Source organism: Pempheris klunzingeri, chromosome 18 (assembly GCF_042242105.1).
Source record: "Pempheris klunzingeri isolate RE-2024b chromosome 18, fPemKlu1.hap1, whole genome shotgun sequence".
Taxonomy (NCBI): Eukaryota; Metazoa; Chordata; class Actinopteri; order Acropomatiformes; family Pempheridae; genus Pempheris; species Pempheris klunzingeri.
In genome coordinates this window covers 12082404-12098999 of record NC_092029.1, presented here as the reverse complement: position 1 = coordinate 12098999, position 16596 = coordinate 12082404, and the positions used below count along the sequence as shown (strand labels likewise).

General features: G+C 41.1%; 1 protein-coding gene across 1 annotated transcript in view; it reads left to right on the top strand.

The window, feature by feature from the left end:
• Positions 1-16596, top strand: part of stxbp5a (syntaxin binding protein 5a (tomosyn)) — an 82616-nt gene that overhangs the window by 58279 nt on the left and 7741 nt on the right. The window contains exons 8-19 of the mRNA XM_070849416.1: positions 3114-3237; positions 5148-5226; positions 5920-6074; positions 7510-7582; positions 7846-7993; positions 9260-9327; positions 10662-10702; positions 11034-11254; positions 12758-12939; positions 13286-13411; positions 13784-13935; positions 15727-15789. Of these exons, the coding sequence (XP_070705517.1) occupies positions 3114-3237; positions 5148-5226; positions 5920-6074; positions 7510-7582; positions 7846-7993; positions 9260-9327; positions 10662-10702; positions 11034-11254; positions 12758-12939; positions 13286-13411; positions 13784-13935; positions 15727-15789 (1432 nt within the window). The remainder of the gene's footprint in view (positions 1-3113; positions 3238-5147; positions 5227-5919; positions 6075-7509; positions 7583-7845; positions 7994-9259; positions 9328-10661; positions 10703-11033; positions 11255-12757; positions 12940-13285; positions 13412-13783; positions 13936-15726; positions 15790-16596) is intronic.

Below are 16596 nucleotides of genomic sequence, written 5' to 3'. Positions count from 1 at the left end.
ATTCCAACACAAAAAGGGATTGCTCTATGGAAATCACTGTTGACATACTTGCCCCCAGATGCTTGTTTTTTAGATTACGCCTTTTTTGGGTTGAATGTTTTTCTACTTGAGCTGAATTACCATCGCTGTGAGAGCCCCTGTGTGTGTGTGTGTATGTGTTCGTGGCACTTCAGGGCTAAGCCGTTGTTGTGTCCCAGCGTGGCACAATGCTGGCAGAAGCTATTCTAATTAGGGCTGTGATATGTTTATGTCTGTTTTCCTTCACCAATCTCACTTTGGTTGTTTTTTCGTCTTTGTCGTAAACTGGATTGTGTGTGTGTATGTGTGTGTGTGTGTGTGCGCATATGGGGACACTAATAAGTGTTGACTGAATTTTCTTGTCCCCCGAAGACCAATTTGTGAAAACTGACCTAATGTAATAAATCATGAAATTAGTCTTTTTAATTGGTATTGTTTGATATGATGAGTACCATGTGTTTCAATTACCCTTCTCATTTTCCAATTAAGCACAGCACATTGTTCCCAATTGAGACTTTCACAGCGAACAATGCACTGATAGATTCCTAGAATTCAGTCTGTCCCCATCAAAGCATCTCTGAATGGGTGAATGAGGGCTTTTTCTCATAAAAGTGTGATACAGTTTAGCATTTAGCATTTCCTTGAATATCTGCAGATCACATATCCTTTATGTGGGCTGCAGTCTACATAAAGAAAGAACATCTTTGACGCTCCTCCACTGCTATCGGAACTCATTTATGTCATCTTTACAAAACTCCTATCATCTATCAATAAATAAAAGGGGAACTAGACCTGTGAATCACTCCCAATGCCGCCTTCAGGTCCCAGATCTCTAACAATATGCTCTATATGTCTAATCATATGCACTACTTACACAGTATGGGATAATTCATTTCAGCTCCAGAGCGTGGGATTTTACAGAATCGGAAATGAGTTCACACTGCATTCAGCACACCTGCTGTAACTACATCCACACCACCTGGCACCGCACACCAGTGAATCACTTCTGGCAACAAATCATTGACAAACTGCATCCCACCGTCGCTGTAACTTTGCCTATCAGGACTCGCATCCGCTCCATCAGCTTATGTAAGACATCTAAATCATTACACATCATGGCTCTAATTATTTCCAAGAAAATGAACCTTCATGCACAGGAAATTGGGAAACTCTATAACTAAAGAAAAACAGTGTAGGTTTTAGAACTTTAGTCATGTTTCATTTGTGCGTCTTTGTGGGAGTGAGAGGGGATGAGTCAGTAACTGTGTAACGGGATAATGTGAGTCTGTGTGTGTCTGCAGCATGATGTCACATAACCATGGCTGTGTCTCATCAAGCGCACGGTGACCTGGAGGAAATCCCATTGAGTAAACCAGGATAACGAGACCTTTGAAAATCCTCAAGGCTGTGCATCCAAAAACATTCACCTCAGGAAACTCTGAATCATTCTCAGTTCGGTTACAAGTTCTCTATAGTATCACTATTTTGGTGTATTGGCTTTGCTCATTAAAGTGTGAGACTAAAGAGTTACTAGCAAGCAAGATGGGGCCCATTACCCCTCAAAACATAGAGATATGATACAATTTCCTCCTGGACAGGTAAAATTAGGGTTGTTGTGGTGAGCCTGTCACTGGTGTCACAGAAGCATGAGCCAACACTGATTCCCCACAGTCTCATTTAGTTGTTTTATAAAAAGAAAAAGACTCAGCACATTCAGTGCACCTGACACCCAGCTCCATTTATGATTAATGACACGTCAAAGGCAAAATTGATATACATCTAAATAAATAGCAGCTTCAATTGGAAGAGACTGACTTAACCTGACCGTGTGCTCACATCGGCATTGGCAGCGAGGTAATCATTCATTTCAGATGAGCAATGTGAGACAAGGAACAGCATTTGGCAGGCAAGGCGGCAAGGAAAACCAGAGGCAAATTCACACTTAAACTGTAAATGGAGCTTCAGCAAGAGTTGCAAAATATTAAACTGTGCAACGTGGAGAGAAGCACATTTTTCAGGAAAAGCTATAGCTAACACTAACCATCATGTCAGAGAATATGTCCAATCGTCTGTGAAAGAATATTTTCACTGACAAAGCACAAGGCGTATGGTGGGACACATTACTGATACTGCAGGTTGTCTGCTGAGAACATGCCCCAGGGTGGGAATTCATGTGACATGCCCTATAAAACTGATCTGGAAGCTGGTTCACACGGACTTGGTGCACATCATCATATTTATTAACGTCAAAACGTGCACTGGGTTTGATTATGAGCTATGAGAAGGGCATCAATAAGCAAGGTTGCCCTTTACTGGCGCACTTTGGTCGTGATGTGTTTGTGTTTTCAATGATTGCTTGTCAGTAGATAAATCATTGTGAGGCAGGTTTACACCAGCAACAGGACTGTTCACACGACGGGGAAGATGAGAGGACAAAGAGGGAAGCTCTCAAACTCTTGCCTGTCTTTGCTTCTTCTCCACATCTATTAGCTTGTGTCCAATTTCTTTTCTTTTTTTTTCATCTGCAAAGGTTACTCCTTACTTCTACTCCTCCTCTTTGCTTTTTGTGTTAGCAAGGCAGACTGTCTAAATACTTTTATATTTGAATATTTTACCTTTAAAACATGTTAAATCCATGGCTCTAAATGACACCAGCTAAACATAAATGCACAACTATGTTTCACTTATTTTCAACGTTGGAGACATTTCTTTCCTTGAGAGAATTTGTGTCCTTATGAAATAGAAATGTATAACCACGGTAATTAAATTTTCCTTCTGGCTCTCCGAAATAAAGTGACCAATTCAGTCCTGCGTTTCTCCACATTCAGCAAATGGCTCATATGAAAGCTTCCACTAATATATGCATTTATGCCACAGGAAATGTTCTGAAGTCAGGGGGCAAACTCTTTTATCTCACTTTCACCATCTGCTCAAGAGTATATAATCCAGAGTCACCCTCATACGAACACTGTACCTCGTACCGTATGGCTGCAGCAGTGCAACAAACTTGTACCATAAGGGAAATGGTGGCACATGATGTTTCATCCTGCCGAACCACTGACCCCCCACCCTGCTTCCTGCATGTCGTTTCCTAGGCGATCCACTCAGTTGCCTGGCATCACGAGGGCAAGCAGTTCATTTGCAGTCACTCAGATGGGACTCTGACCATATGGAACGTCAGAGGCCAGGGCAAGCCCATACAGACAATCACCCCACACGGTAAGGACGTGGAAACACACACAAAAACAAATAAACACTAACACACAGAGGTTGGACCCAAAGTCACTCCCTAATTCACTTCTCCCTGCATAAAAGATACTGTGATGTTCTTATACTGTGTTCCATTGTGGCATTTATAGGATGGGACTACTGTAGACTATAGATACTTGGTGGAAGGTAAACATAGAGCACTGTATAGTTAACAGGAAATGATTTCAGACACAGCCAGATGCATTATGGTCACAATGTCCAACACTCAGTTGGACCCCCATTCCAAAAAGCTAGTTTTGGCTGTGAAGTGATAACATATGAGGATCTAATAATCTTGACTGATAAAGAGTTCTAATCTTAACTTTACTTAATAATCAAAGTCGTTTTTACCTCAGAAACCTTTGAAGTGTTTTTGGTTTCTCTTGTATTTCAAATTTTTTAATCAAATCTCCTATTTGCTATGTTTTTAGAGTTCCTATTTCTTTCATCTGTCTTTTATGTATTTGTCATCTTTTATGAGCATAGCACATAGTATGATTTTTTATGAAATGTGCTATATAAATTCTTCTTAAATAAATTCTTATTCTTCTTATTCTTATCTGTTGCAAGATTGCCAGATGATTACCTGAGTAGGAAAAGAACAACAAAAACTAAATTAAATTATTATTCTTTTAAGTCTTTAATCTAAAAAGTCTTTAATCTTTGCTTGTTTGTGAAATATTGAGCAGTTATTTTTTTCCTCAGGTCTCTAAAATGTATACAAATGAAACAGTCTGAGACTAGATTGAACTGCTCACAATTTATAGACGTGCACTCTACTTACTTAATTACTTTCTTGTCTTATAGTATAATATGAGCTTTATAATACATGATACCAGTACCTTCAGCCACCTCTGTCAGTCACATGACCTGCTCTATACTCATCGAACGCCTCTAGAGTCTCCCCACACGTGGCTCCCTCGTCCGTTTCCTCATTTTGGGATTATTGTCAGTCCAATTATGTCCTGCCTCTGTTTGCTTTACTTTGTGTCTGCACGCGCATACATTATTGCAGATGCTCTGTTTACTTCCTGCAGAAAAGCAAGTCTGCTCTTTTGAAGATGTATTTTAATCCATACTCCCCTTTCTCTCTACACACCTACTCACCCCACAGAGCACTTTGACAATTCATGCAGATGAAGGGCCTGGAAGAAACAGACAGAGTGTGTGAGTGCAACAAATGGACAGAGAGAGCACGAGAGTCAGAAAGAGGAACAAAGAAAGGAATTAAATGAAATTTGAAAACTTCTAACCAGTTTCTCAAGCTGGTTTTGTATTTAGAGGATTGCTGAAAGGATTTCACCACACAGGCTTTTTAATTAGTTGTTTCTCCCACTGCTGCATGCATAATTAGTTTAGTATTTAATGGGCAATTATGCAAATTCCTTTGACAGGTTTAAGAAAGGCCTATAAGTCCTCCTTTAATTGTCTTCTTAGATATCTGTTATTTAGATGTAGTTATTAAAAGCAGTTCTTTATTATACAGACCTGCCTTGCATAACCTGCCTTAGGGCCCACTTTGGCTCTTCAGTAGTGGTTCATATACATTTAACCACTTATTGTTACATCAGATACAGAAATATGCACAGGTAGGCACACATATGAAAATGTCCTTCACATGGAGCTCCCTTGGGGTTTGAATAGATCAACTCTGTAAATCATTCACGATCGTCACACCATCTTTGCATGTCCCTGCCCCTGCATTTGTCTTTCTCCTCTCTGATGAATAGCCTTTTATTATTGTGTGGCTGCTGTTCAGAGCTGCATTTTAAGTGCAGCTTCTGGGGAGAAAATGAGATGACAGAAGAAACAAGAAGAGAGAGAAGAAGGAAGAGGGATGAACTGGCAAAGTAAAGTAACTTCTGTTTGTTCTATTTTAGGAAAACAGCCCAAGGACGGGAAGAAGCCAGAGCCTTGTAAACCCATTCTGAAAGTGGAGTACAAAACCACTAGAATTGGGTAGGGTCTGTTTCACACAAACACACAAACACACACACTTGAACACATACGCACATGCCTGGGCATGAATATACTTCATTATACACAGTTATGGCAAATGGCACATCAAGCTTATTCACAGGGGTTAAAAGCTGTTGCCAAGTCATTGTGCGTGACAAATGTGCTTCAGACTGGAGCTACTCAGAATTTACGTAGCCTTACGTCAATCCAGCAAAACAAACCATTTCTCTGTTGGAGGCTTTCCTCTCTTGACATTATATTGTTTCTATGAAGGTTATAATACACTCTAAGGTGCTCTGATGTCAAAATAATGTGATGAAGAAAACTCTTTGTATCATGGCATCATGTATCAGGACACGCTGGAGTATTTCTCCAATTTGTCCAGCTACTACAGGAAACTGTCAGTTTGTCAAGTTCATTTGTAGTCAGATAAGCCGGTGGCTTCATCAGTCAAAGTTAACTGGAACATAGAATGAAGCCAAACAGTAGACTTGCATTAAATTTATGTTTATGCATTCAGGATGGTTGCAAAACTGTTAAATCTGCAGTATATTGGAGGTATTCTGATGAATGATTATAATGGACATCGCAGACCAATCACAAACTACTATTTTATGTAGCCATGGTATAAACTTTTTATATAAAAAGCCAGTTAAATTTATATTCCTATGGTCGTGTGTGTGTGTTTTCCAGAGAGCCCTTTATAATCCTGTCTGGTGGTCTGTCCTACGACACGGTGGGCCGGCGGCCTTGTTTGACAGTAATGCATGGGAAGAGTACTGCTGTGCTGGAGATGGACTATCCTATAGTAGACTTCCTCACACTCTGTGAGACACCCTACCCTAATGGTAAGTCAGTGTCTGTCTTGGTGGATGTGCTCATGCATGTGTACATGTCTGAGCATTATGTTTAAGTGAGAATTTTAAACATGTCCTTCTTTCGTCAATGCATTGGATTCAAACACACACATACACACAAACACCTGTTTTTTTAATTATGTCAGATTGCTTGCCCCTGTGTTGCCGTGTCTCTGTAATAAATATGAAATTTCCCAAGGGGAATGATCCTATTCCAGTTTCATTATCCAGCACACAAAATATTACATTTTCATTTCATCTCTTTGTACACACAGGGTTTCCATCTAAATTAAATTATTATCGTATTTCTTGTATTGAGGAGTCAACAGCTAAAACAACAAGTGGAGCTGAATGGTATGAGATTCTGTATATATGCAATCCAGAATGTGAAATGTGTTTATCTGGCACATTTTGCACCGCTACAAAAAGGATTAATCAGTTATGTAACAATGGTGACTTATTTTTGTCACTGGGAACCTGATGTCACCTTTGGTCTTATCGCTGATTTAATCTGATAATGGACATTACCGGGTCTTTGGATTACACAGTACGCATCTGACTGGTAATGTGCACACTTAAACCAGCATTAACGTGTAGAAAAGGTTGATAATCCACAATGATGTGGAAAACCAATCACAGACAAGGTATTGTAACACATATGAGCACATGCATAAAAGGAAAGGTACAGTAGACAGACAACGACAAAGATTAAGAGGTCAAGTACAACTCATGTGTAGGAACCCAATAAACTAGATTTGACTAGATTAGAAGTTGTAAAACAATTCTTTTTGTTTCGCTCATTGCCTTGTGTGTATCTCCAGGTGAAATAGCAGTGACGGTGGTCATCATTACAGAACTGACAGACAGAGAGACACTGTACAGATTCATAATGATTCACGAGAGAGTGAGAGTCTGTTGTGGACCAATGACAGGGAAGTAAAATGAGAAGGACAGTGAGAGATGTCAGAGTGTAGCTAGAATATAGAGAGATATATGTGATCAACTTATTTAGTATTGGGATGATCCGGTGCTGTGCTTCGGTAGATGATGCTATTACAAGTTATGTATATCTATTAATGGATTATGGATTAATTTAATCAGTTCATTGAATACAAAGCTTTAAAATCTATTTTAAGGGGAACTCGTCTTGAGGTTGAGTCTGAAATTCTCCTCCAAATCAGACAGATACAAATATTTAACCAGAGAAATATCCCCTACAGTCATAAATCACATAGATTAATTAATTTTAAGCGTTCCTGCCCTCACATCTTCAGGGCACAGATATGATAATAACATTTGCCATATAAAGTCTGAGGAATTCTTCCCCTGTGGTTTGCAGATTTCAGGGGAGTTCTCTTTCAAGGAATTACAAGAGCACTAAAAGTGCGGCGTGATGAATGACTTGTCGTGCTGTTTCATTGTGCAGATTTTCAGGAACCTTATGCTGTGGTGGTCCTTCTAGAAAAGGATTTAGTGGTGATCGACCTTGCACAAAATGGGTGAGTCTGACTCTTTTATTAAATAACTCTCCATCATCTTGTCTTCTTTTGTTTCTTAAATCAGGGCTGAAATATCACACTTGACCTACTGTATTACTGCTTGTTATCTTTATTAGGTCTATATATTGCCTCTACTTTATATCATGGTATAACTCACTTTCATAAATCTTATTCTTTAGTGTGTGTGCTGAATGAGGCTAATGCGCTGATACAGGGCAGTTAGACAAATTCCATTTAGATTGACTTTGCTTTTTTGTTAACAGTTACCCCATATTCGAGAACCCCTATCCTCTGACTATCCACGAGTCTCCTGTGACCTGCTGCGAGTACTTTGCCGACTGCCCTGTGGACCTCATACCTGCACTTTACTCTGTTGGCTCGCGGCAGAAACGACAGGGCTACAGCAAAAAGGTATTATGTCGGAGAGTTTTATGTTGGAAGATTGCATATTGTTGTTGCGGGTCCTTAAAAGTTTCTTGGATCCAAGAAAGCTTATAGGAAAAATAGAAAGTCATCTGAAAGAAAAGTCTTTCAACCCAAGGAATAGCATAGCCTTGCAGAGCCACTGGCATGGCTTTTAGTCCTGTTCCTATAATTAATACCAAATTTTTATAGATATTTCTGGGAAACTTCCTCAGAAATTATCAGGAAATAGTGGAACTGTAGTGTGACTCTAACTACAGAAATTGCTAACTGCTCCTTGTTATCATTGAGGACAAGTTTTACTTTTGAAACAAAATAAATTACCACTACTCCATCACGAGATGACTCTTTGAACACACCTACCATCACAGATTAATGATGTAGAACAGTGCAATAGTTTCCCAAGGGTAGAATTTCCCTTCGTGTCGTTCTGGAGAGCAGTGTCATAAAAGAGCGAAATGCCTAAATTAGAAATGTAAATGTTCTACGCTACACCCTCTAACCATCATGCCATCCTGTAACAACAAGGTTATGTGATAAAGGACACATTAATATATATCTATGCATTCTTTTGCTACAAACTGCTTGCAGCATGAGATAATTTGTATTAATGGAGCTAAAATATATTTCTCAATGCTTCCATGGAACTAAATGTACCACATAAGTGTCTCATTGCCTAACTATCCTCACCTATCTTTGTCCACCTCCTCTCCTATTCTCTTTTCTTATCCCTGTATCATCTAAGACAGACCCCCTGCTCTTTCAGCTATTATGTATGCCTATGTTCTTTTCCCGGTCGCCTTGTTCTAGCTTTCTGTCGGAAATGTCAGCATGTACTGACCCAAACTGGCGGCCTAGCTGCTGCTTTTTTTCTTTTTTTTGTCAAGCGCAGGCCTGGTTGAGCTGCGGGAGGGCATTCTCACATAAAGATCACCATGAGTCATCCTGGTGACCTTTGAATGTGTCAACGTGTTCAAAGCCAACCCCCCCCTCCCACCAACACACACACACACTCTCAGATGCAGACACACACTCGTTGAGGTGCATAATGTATAATTGCAAGACACACTGAGAGATGTCCACAAAGGATCCCTGCTGGTTTTCCCATGCACACTCACACATCGTCTATCATGTCATGTCACCTATTACTAAAATCAATGTTTCTGTTGACATGCTGTTTATTGACATAGTTGTACTTCTGCCTGTACTCTCTCATTCGCTCTAATGTACTGCGCGCGCCTGCTGTCTATCCAGGAATGGCCTATTAGTGGTGGAAACTGGGGTCAAGGCACACAAAGCTACCCAGAGATCATCATCACCGGGTAAGACAATACTGATTTCATTAGCATTAGCATTATCGTCTTGCTGCAACTCAATTACTTTCACCTCTCCCGCACAGTCAGGTCACCACTGCAAAGGAGCCTGTCTTAACGCATTAACTGCAGATCTTCATACAGTATATTACAATCATGTGCACTTTGCTCCGTTTTGATGTTTATTATCCCACGCTAAGCTGTCAACAAGGGGAGAAGGGGCGTTTTTAACAGAGCACACGCGCTGGGGAAGTGACATTGAGGTATGGGCTTGGAAGCAGGAGGCGCTTGCTCCTCTGCTTGCTCCTCTGCCTCCCTCCCTCTCCTCACCCCCTACATGCTGTATTACTATTCTGTTGAGATTTCTCTCACTTTCTAAGAGCGCCACAGCCTGCAAAATATTTCTCTCCTTTTCTGTGACATTAAATGGAGGAACTGTCCCTCCTTATGAGTGAAATGCTGTATACACTCACTACACCTGTGTTCAATTAGTTTGTCAGCAATTATCAATATGTAGATGTTGTTTGATGTTATTTTACTGACAAAATGGCCAAAAATGGGGACATCCGAACACTACACCCATAGATTAGGTGCTTCCAGAACCACTGACATTAATATCCTGCTACAACAGTCTCCAGGAAAGGCTTTTCACAAGATTTTGGAACCTAGCTGCAGGGATTTGCCCCCCCTCGGCTACACAATCTTTAGTGAGGTCGGGAAACCATTTCTTCATGGACCTCACTTTGTGCACAAGGCATTGTCATGTTGGAACAGCACCAAGGATGTTCTCCAAATTTATGCCACACGGTTGGAAGCACACTGTTCTGTTAAGTATCATCGTATGCTGGAGCATTAAAATGTCCCTAGTCCAAACCAAACCAAATGGCCCAAGAACAAAAGATTATAAAACATGTGTGGACAGGGATGTCCATATATTTTTGTCTATAGAGTACACTTATTGGTTACCTACTAACAATGAACAACCTTGGGTGAAGTTTATTAGCGACATTGCTCTTAAGAAGAGATCTATGGTGATGAGCAGGGGAGGAAACAAGCTCTGTTAGTTTATTGATATTTGGCTCATTTAGCTTTATTACTTAAGCATTAGATGTTGATGTAAATGCTTTTATAATGAAGTAATACAACATATTTTTGAAAGTGAGAAGTGTATTTTATTGATATTAAAGAGATTATTATACTGCAAATGTCAGAAACTGATTTATTTTGATCATGCTAGCACTCAACAGGCAAGAGAACAGGACAGAAATTGAAATTCATCTCTCTCTTGTTCACTCGATCGTCTACTTTTATCTTGTCTTTTTCTGCCTCTCCTGAATTCCCAGGCATGCCGATGGAACTGTGAAGTTCTGGGATGCCTCTGCAAGTGAGTTCTCTCAGTGGCTGTTCTTTGTTTTTGTTCCACAAAATTGTCAAAGGACATTTTGAGCTTCAGTTACAATTTGAAGAAGAAATAGAACCTAAAGGAAAGGAAATCTCCCAAAACTGCTGTGAAAATTTAGATGAAAATGTATTTTGCAAATGTATTTCAAAATGTGGGTACCAGCCTTTTTCTTCTTTTGAAAATAATTAATTATTTCAAGGTCAAAGCATCTCATTCTCTCTGGTTTTATACTAGTTATATAGTAGTCATATTCTATATGTCAGCTGCTCCTGGATTGCAACTGATATTTCTCCTTTTTCTCCCTTTTCCTTAGTAATGCTCCAGGTGCTCTACAAGCTCAAAACAGCCAAGGTGTTTGACAGAAACCGGTCCAAGGAGGACAAGGGCAGCACTGAGGTGTCAGATGAAGACCCCTTTGCTATTCAGATCATGGCCTGGTGCCCTGAGAGCCGAATGCTGTGTGTGGCTGGAGTGTCAGCCAATGTTATCATCTACCGCTTCAGCAAGCTGGAAGTAACTACTGAGGTGGTTCAGGTGGGCGACGGTTTATAATCTGGGTTAAATGTTTAATTTTAAGTACAGTTACAGAAAACACATCCATTTTCTCTTCTCTACTCTTTTATTGTAAGACACTTGCAAGCATACAGACATGGACACAAATAATAGACATAATACAACTATGTAACTCTCTATAAAGAATACATTTTTGTAAGTTGCCCTCATCATCCACTTTCTGTACTGGTTTAAGAAGTTGAAATACACATGCATGCAGTCAGAGATCTGTCCAGTCAAAGGCAGTATGGTTGCCATGCCAACAGACAGTGCAGTGAACAAGCAAAGCTAGACTGTCATTATAATCTGCCTTAATAGCGGCATAAGTACTTGGGGGTGTGATGGGAGCCAATGTTTAATGGCAAAGAGAAGAGAAATGCTGTTTAATCTGTGTGCGTGCTCACAGCACTTATATTGCAAGTGTGAGCGTGCATATATGCTTAATTTCTGCTGTTGGTCACTGGAGCAGTGGAGTGTTAAATATGTTACCAGCAAGATACTTTATTTATTTAAAATTTTGGCTGCATTTTTGTTTGCGAAGCGCTCATTTCTGTGGTGTTGCTGTTCTAGACTTGCTCTAGACAGAGATCACTTGTCAATCAAAGTACGTGGGAGGTGCTGCGATGTGCTTTTCCCCGCAGGTCTGTAAATGAATTTTAATTTTTTAGCTGGTGTACGTTATGTGTTCAGCACTGCTTGGCCTCACCATCCACTTGTCTTTACAAAACAAACCGGGCTCACAGTAAAAAGTTTTCATGAATCTGTAGAGTTCAAGTGCCTTGCTTAAGGCACCTTTCACCTTGCAGCTGATTTGGAGACTGATCCAAATCAGCCCACCTACCCGTTAGAAGCTTCTCCTGTGGGTGACTGCCAGTGAGTGTTGACGTTTGTGTCAGAAAAAAGCCTAAGTACTTTTTCCTGCCTTCCAAGTGTGTGACTGGGATATGGATCAGAACTAGACTTGCAGGTGCAGCAAGCTGTAATTAGGAGAGCAGCCTCCCTTTGCACAAGGTCAAACACCTCTCTATAACCTTGCAGAATTGAAGGTAGAGGAAGACCGAGATAGACGGGAGTGAGAATGTGAAGAGGGGCACTGATCACTCTTCACTCCCACATGTCAGTGGGGCTAATTAGACTGACAGAATGCAAAAGAGATGAGTTTATGAAAAGTGTGTGTGTGAAGGTGGAGGTTGCAGAGAAGTTGCCCGAAGGAGAACGTAGAAGGAATGGAATATTCAAGTATTGGAGGACCTCTTTGACTCTTAATCTACCCACACACACAAGTACACATAGACGGCAAACCAATCTCCTGTGTCAAAGTGACACTATGAATGTGTGTGGATGTCACTCACTACATAGACTATTCTCATCCTCAGATGAATTCACAAAGAATTGCTGTTTACAAACGATCTGTGACCTTATCATAATTTTGATCATCTCCTCCTTTATAAATCTAATATCTTCCCCTCTGTGTGTCTCATACAGTTACTAGAGGTGCGAATGCAGTACGAGCTGAACGACATAGAGTCTCCAGACGGCGGGGGCGGAGGGGGAGAACAGACCTCGGCACATCCCACCCCCGGCGCCTCCCCCCAGACAAGCGGCCCACCTTCGCACCCCTCCACCAGCAGCAACAACTCTGACGGAGGCAACATTCCCTGCCTCAAGTATGAAACACGCACACATACGGAAGCACTTGCATGAATTCTCGACAGCACCAGAGCGCCTGCACACATTCTCATGCACACTCATATACACAAGAGTCTTGCCTTTTGCCTCAAGCACTCTTGCACAGACTTAGTCAGCGCCTGAAGCATTCTCAGCCACAGCCTCCCCATCATCCCCTTGCAGCCACTCATGCCAGACCCTCAACACATAACTGTTTCAGAGCAGCAGCTGCACCACTTGTCATTCTCTTTCTGAAAGCTTATTTTGTATGCTTCTCCCTTTCATTCTTTGCTCCTCTTTGTTTTCTTTTGCCGTCTCCACTCCCCACTGTCTCCTCCTCTCCAGAGTGCGCAGTACGCCTCTGAAGCAGTCTCCTGGCTACCAGGTAGATTTGGTGGTCCAGTTAGTGTGGGTGAGTGGAGAGCCTCCTCAGCAGATCACAAGTCTGGCGCTCAATTCCTCCTATGGCCTGTAAGTATACGAAAAGTAACTAGACTATAACCAAGTATAAGTGTTTTCTGAAAAGTTCCCATTATTTTTGTGTTTTGTGTTATGAAGACAAAATATGCAATACGAAATATGTACATGCATACAATTTTTCAATTTAAGCAGCAACTGTTCAAGACTACAATGACAGCCAGTGCTGATGTATGACTGCCAAGAAAATTTGGAAATGCTAGCTGTTTTTTGTGCTCTGACTACAGTCGTTTTAGCTCCAAAAACTAAATCAAATCTCAGAACTATGTTTCTCATTGCAATCTCTCCTTTTCTCTCTGTCTTTTCATCTGTCTCCCCCTCCCCTGCTTTTTCCACTTTCTCCCTCACTCTATCACCCCTCCCCAGTGTGGTGTTTGGCAACAGTAACGGTCTGGCAGTGGTGGACTACATCCAGAAAACGGTGGTGCTCAACTTGGGGACGGTCGAGCTTTACGGCTCCAGTGACCCCTACCAGAGACAGCCCCGCTCGCCAAGAAAGACACGACAGCCCTCTGGAGGTAATGAGGAAAGGGGATCAGAAGGATAAGAATAAGAGAAAAACTTTTCTGACACACAACAGTAGAAGTTTACTTTCTTGCCCTAACTCAAAAACTAGCCAAACTTGCAAGTCACTCTGGGCTAAGCAGGAGATCACAAGATGTCTATTCTCTATTTCTTTACACTCAACAGCCATAGTTGTTAATTCAAGTCCACATGTATATTCACACACATTCACACAAGTACTGTGAGAACCAAATGGCTCTTGAATTTTAAAGTCATGTTTATAATAGCAAAATTCTTGCTCTGTGTGTCATTTACATACAGTGCTGTACATCAGGTACTGCATATGTGTAAGTCAGATCCTCATTGATGGCGAACATAGGGCTGGCCATTTCCTATCATAGTCTTTCCATTTATTGCGTTACTACCTACTGTTAATGTCCAGCTTCATTTTATTTGTGCCATTAAGTTATAATTGTGTTCCCACATCTGACTGAGTTGACCTGCAAATCCTGCCCTCGCACAACATAAATACCACTTGCCAACTTTTGGGGGACCGACAACCATATAAAGCTGCAGTGTGAATAGAGCCTAACGGAGGTGGACAAACACGCAGCAGCTTTCATGAAATCGTAGCAGTTTATTAAAAAATAACTTGTGGAACATACCGAGGAGCAAAATCAGATTTTGTATTCAAGGTTTATTTTCAGTAAAAGGTCTGGGTTAGAATTATAATCAGTCTTTCGGTGAACATAATGATGGGTTTGTGCCGGTGGAGCCTACTAGCAATGATTGCTTAGACTCCGGTAACCTCACAGGTCCAACGTCCCAGAACGGCTCTGTGAACTGATCCAAAAATGAGAACACATGAAGTCAAACAACAACACACGTTGCATCGAAAATGATGCTATCCAGTCATAGTTCATGAGACTGGCACACAACAAATCACAATGATAAAACCAATACTGTCTCTTCCTTTGTCCATCTGTCTCTCTCCATCCTTTTCATTCACACACACACTCTCTGTCATAGCCCATCCCTTTTACACACATTGCCACTGCAGCCTCATCTTACCACTGATAGACCATAAGATGCTTTCAGTATGGACACACTGCCACCCTGTGTAAGATGATGGCAGTGCAGCTGCACAGAGGATGCCGCAGTGTCATGATGATGTACCGCCCATACTTAAGCAAAACTTTGATGGATGAATTAGTCAGCTGTGTGTATGCGGATCCTGAGGGATTTATATTTGTTGTTGTTGACTGTTGATGCACAAATATGCAACGCAACTACGCAGAGACACGCACAGACTAATGCCCGTACACGCATGCAGTACACACAAGCACGTGCACATGTAAATACACACAGAGCATCTGGTGTCAGTGACTGGTGAGCAGTGGGCTGGCACCTGTCAGAGCTTGGCGAGCGTGAGCAGTAATCAGGCGTCCAGCTGTGTTTCTCCGTCAACAGGGACTGCTGTCTGCTTGGTTTTCTGCCTCACAGGACAATGTCACACACACGCACGCGCGCACACACACACACAAACATGCATGCGGCAAAGGGAGGAATTAGACTTAAAACTGGATAGAGAAGAAACATTTAAGATGCATGAAAGGAACACAGGACAGACCTATATATAGTCCAATACATAGTCCATTACATGTGGTCCAATACAAACCCAATACATCCTGCAATCCCAGCTCATGTCTGAGGTTCTCTGGCATGCATATGATGAAGTAAAAAAGGCTTGTGTTATTTGCTCACAGAATGTATTTCATGAGTTGAACTGTTGATCTCTGCTTCAGGTCTGTGTGACATCAACGAGGGCTCAGCCACGTCAGAGGACCGTTGCAAGTCTCCTACTTCAGGTAACATGTCCTTCAGTGTCTTATTAAAAGAAAAGCCGGAGAAATACAGCAGCAGCTTCGTGTGATCTAGACGTGAAACCCAAACAGTGAACCAGTCAAATATACACCAATAATACTGTGTATTTGAATGCAAGAGAGGCGTTGGTTAGGAAAGAAGATTAATGTTTCAAAAGAGCCCCTACTTTTAATACTGTTTCATTGAAATTGTTGCTCACCAAACTGGAACTATACAGAGGGGCTTTTTGTTGAAGCATAAAATTGTCTGGCTGTCAATTTCACTCTGCCACAGTCTTTAGAGTTGCACTGTTTGAGTTTATTACCATACGTTTATGGGTTTTTGAGAGTATTTTCCCATTTTTGCATGCATTCTCTTGCCACTTTGCAGAGTTCAATAGACAGGAATAGATTTGTTTTAATCTCATATTGTATCCTGGAAAACTGGGTTATAGGCTGTAAATGATCCAATCCCCATGATGCTAATTCAGTGCGACAGCTAGGAGTTATAAAATGAATGAAACTGTTAAACAAAACTCTGCATTCTGGTTGAGAAACCCATTAATTTACATTAATGTAAATAGGCTGTATGCTGAAAAAGTAAAAGTTCAACCTGAAGGGCTTTGGGTATTTACTGAATAATTGCATAATTTTACAGGTATCTTCTTTCAGTTGAACATTTAATTATGTCTGGATGCACTGCACTGAAGCAGATGTGTACAGAACATTGTCATATTAAGCAGGTTTCATGACAGTGAATATGACCAAATGCAAAAAAAATAAAAAGCACTGTCATTTCTGCACCGCCGCCAC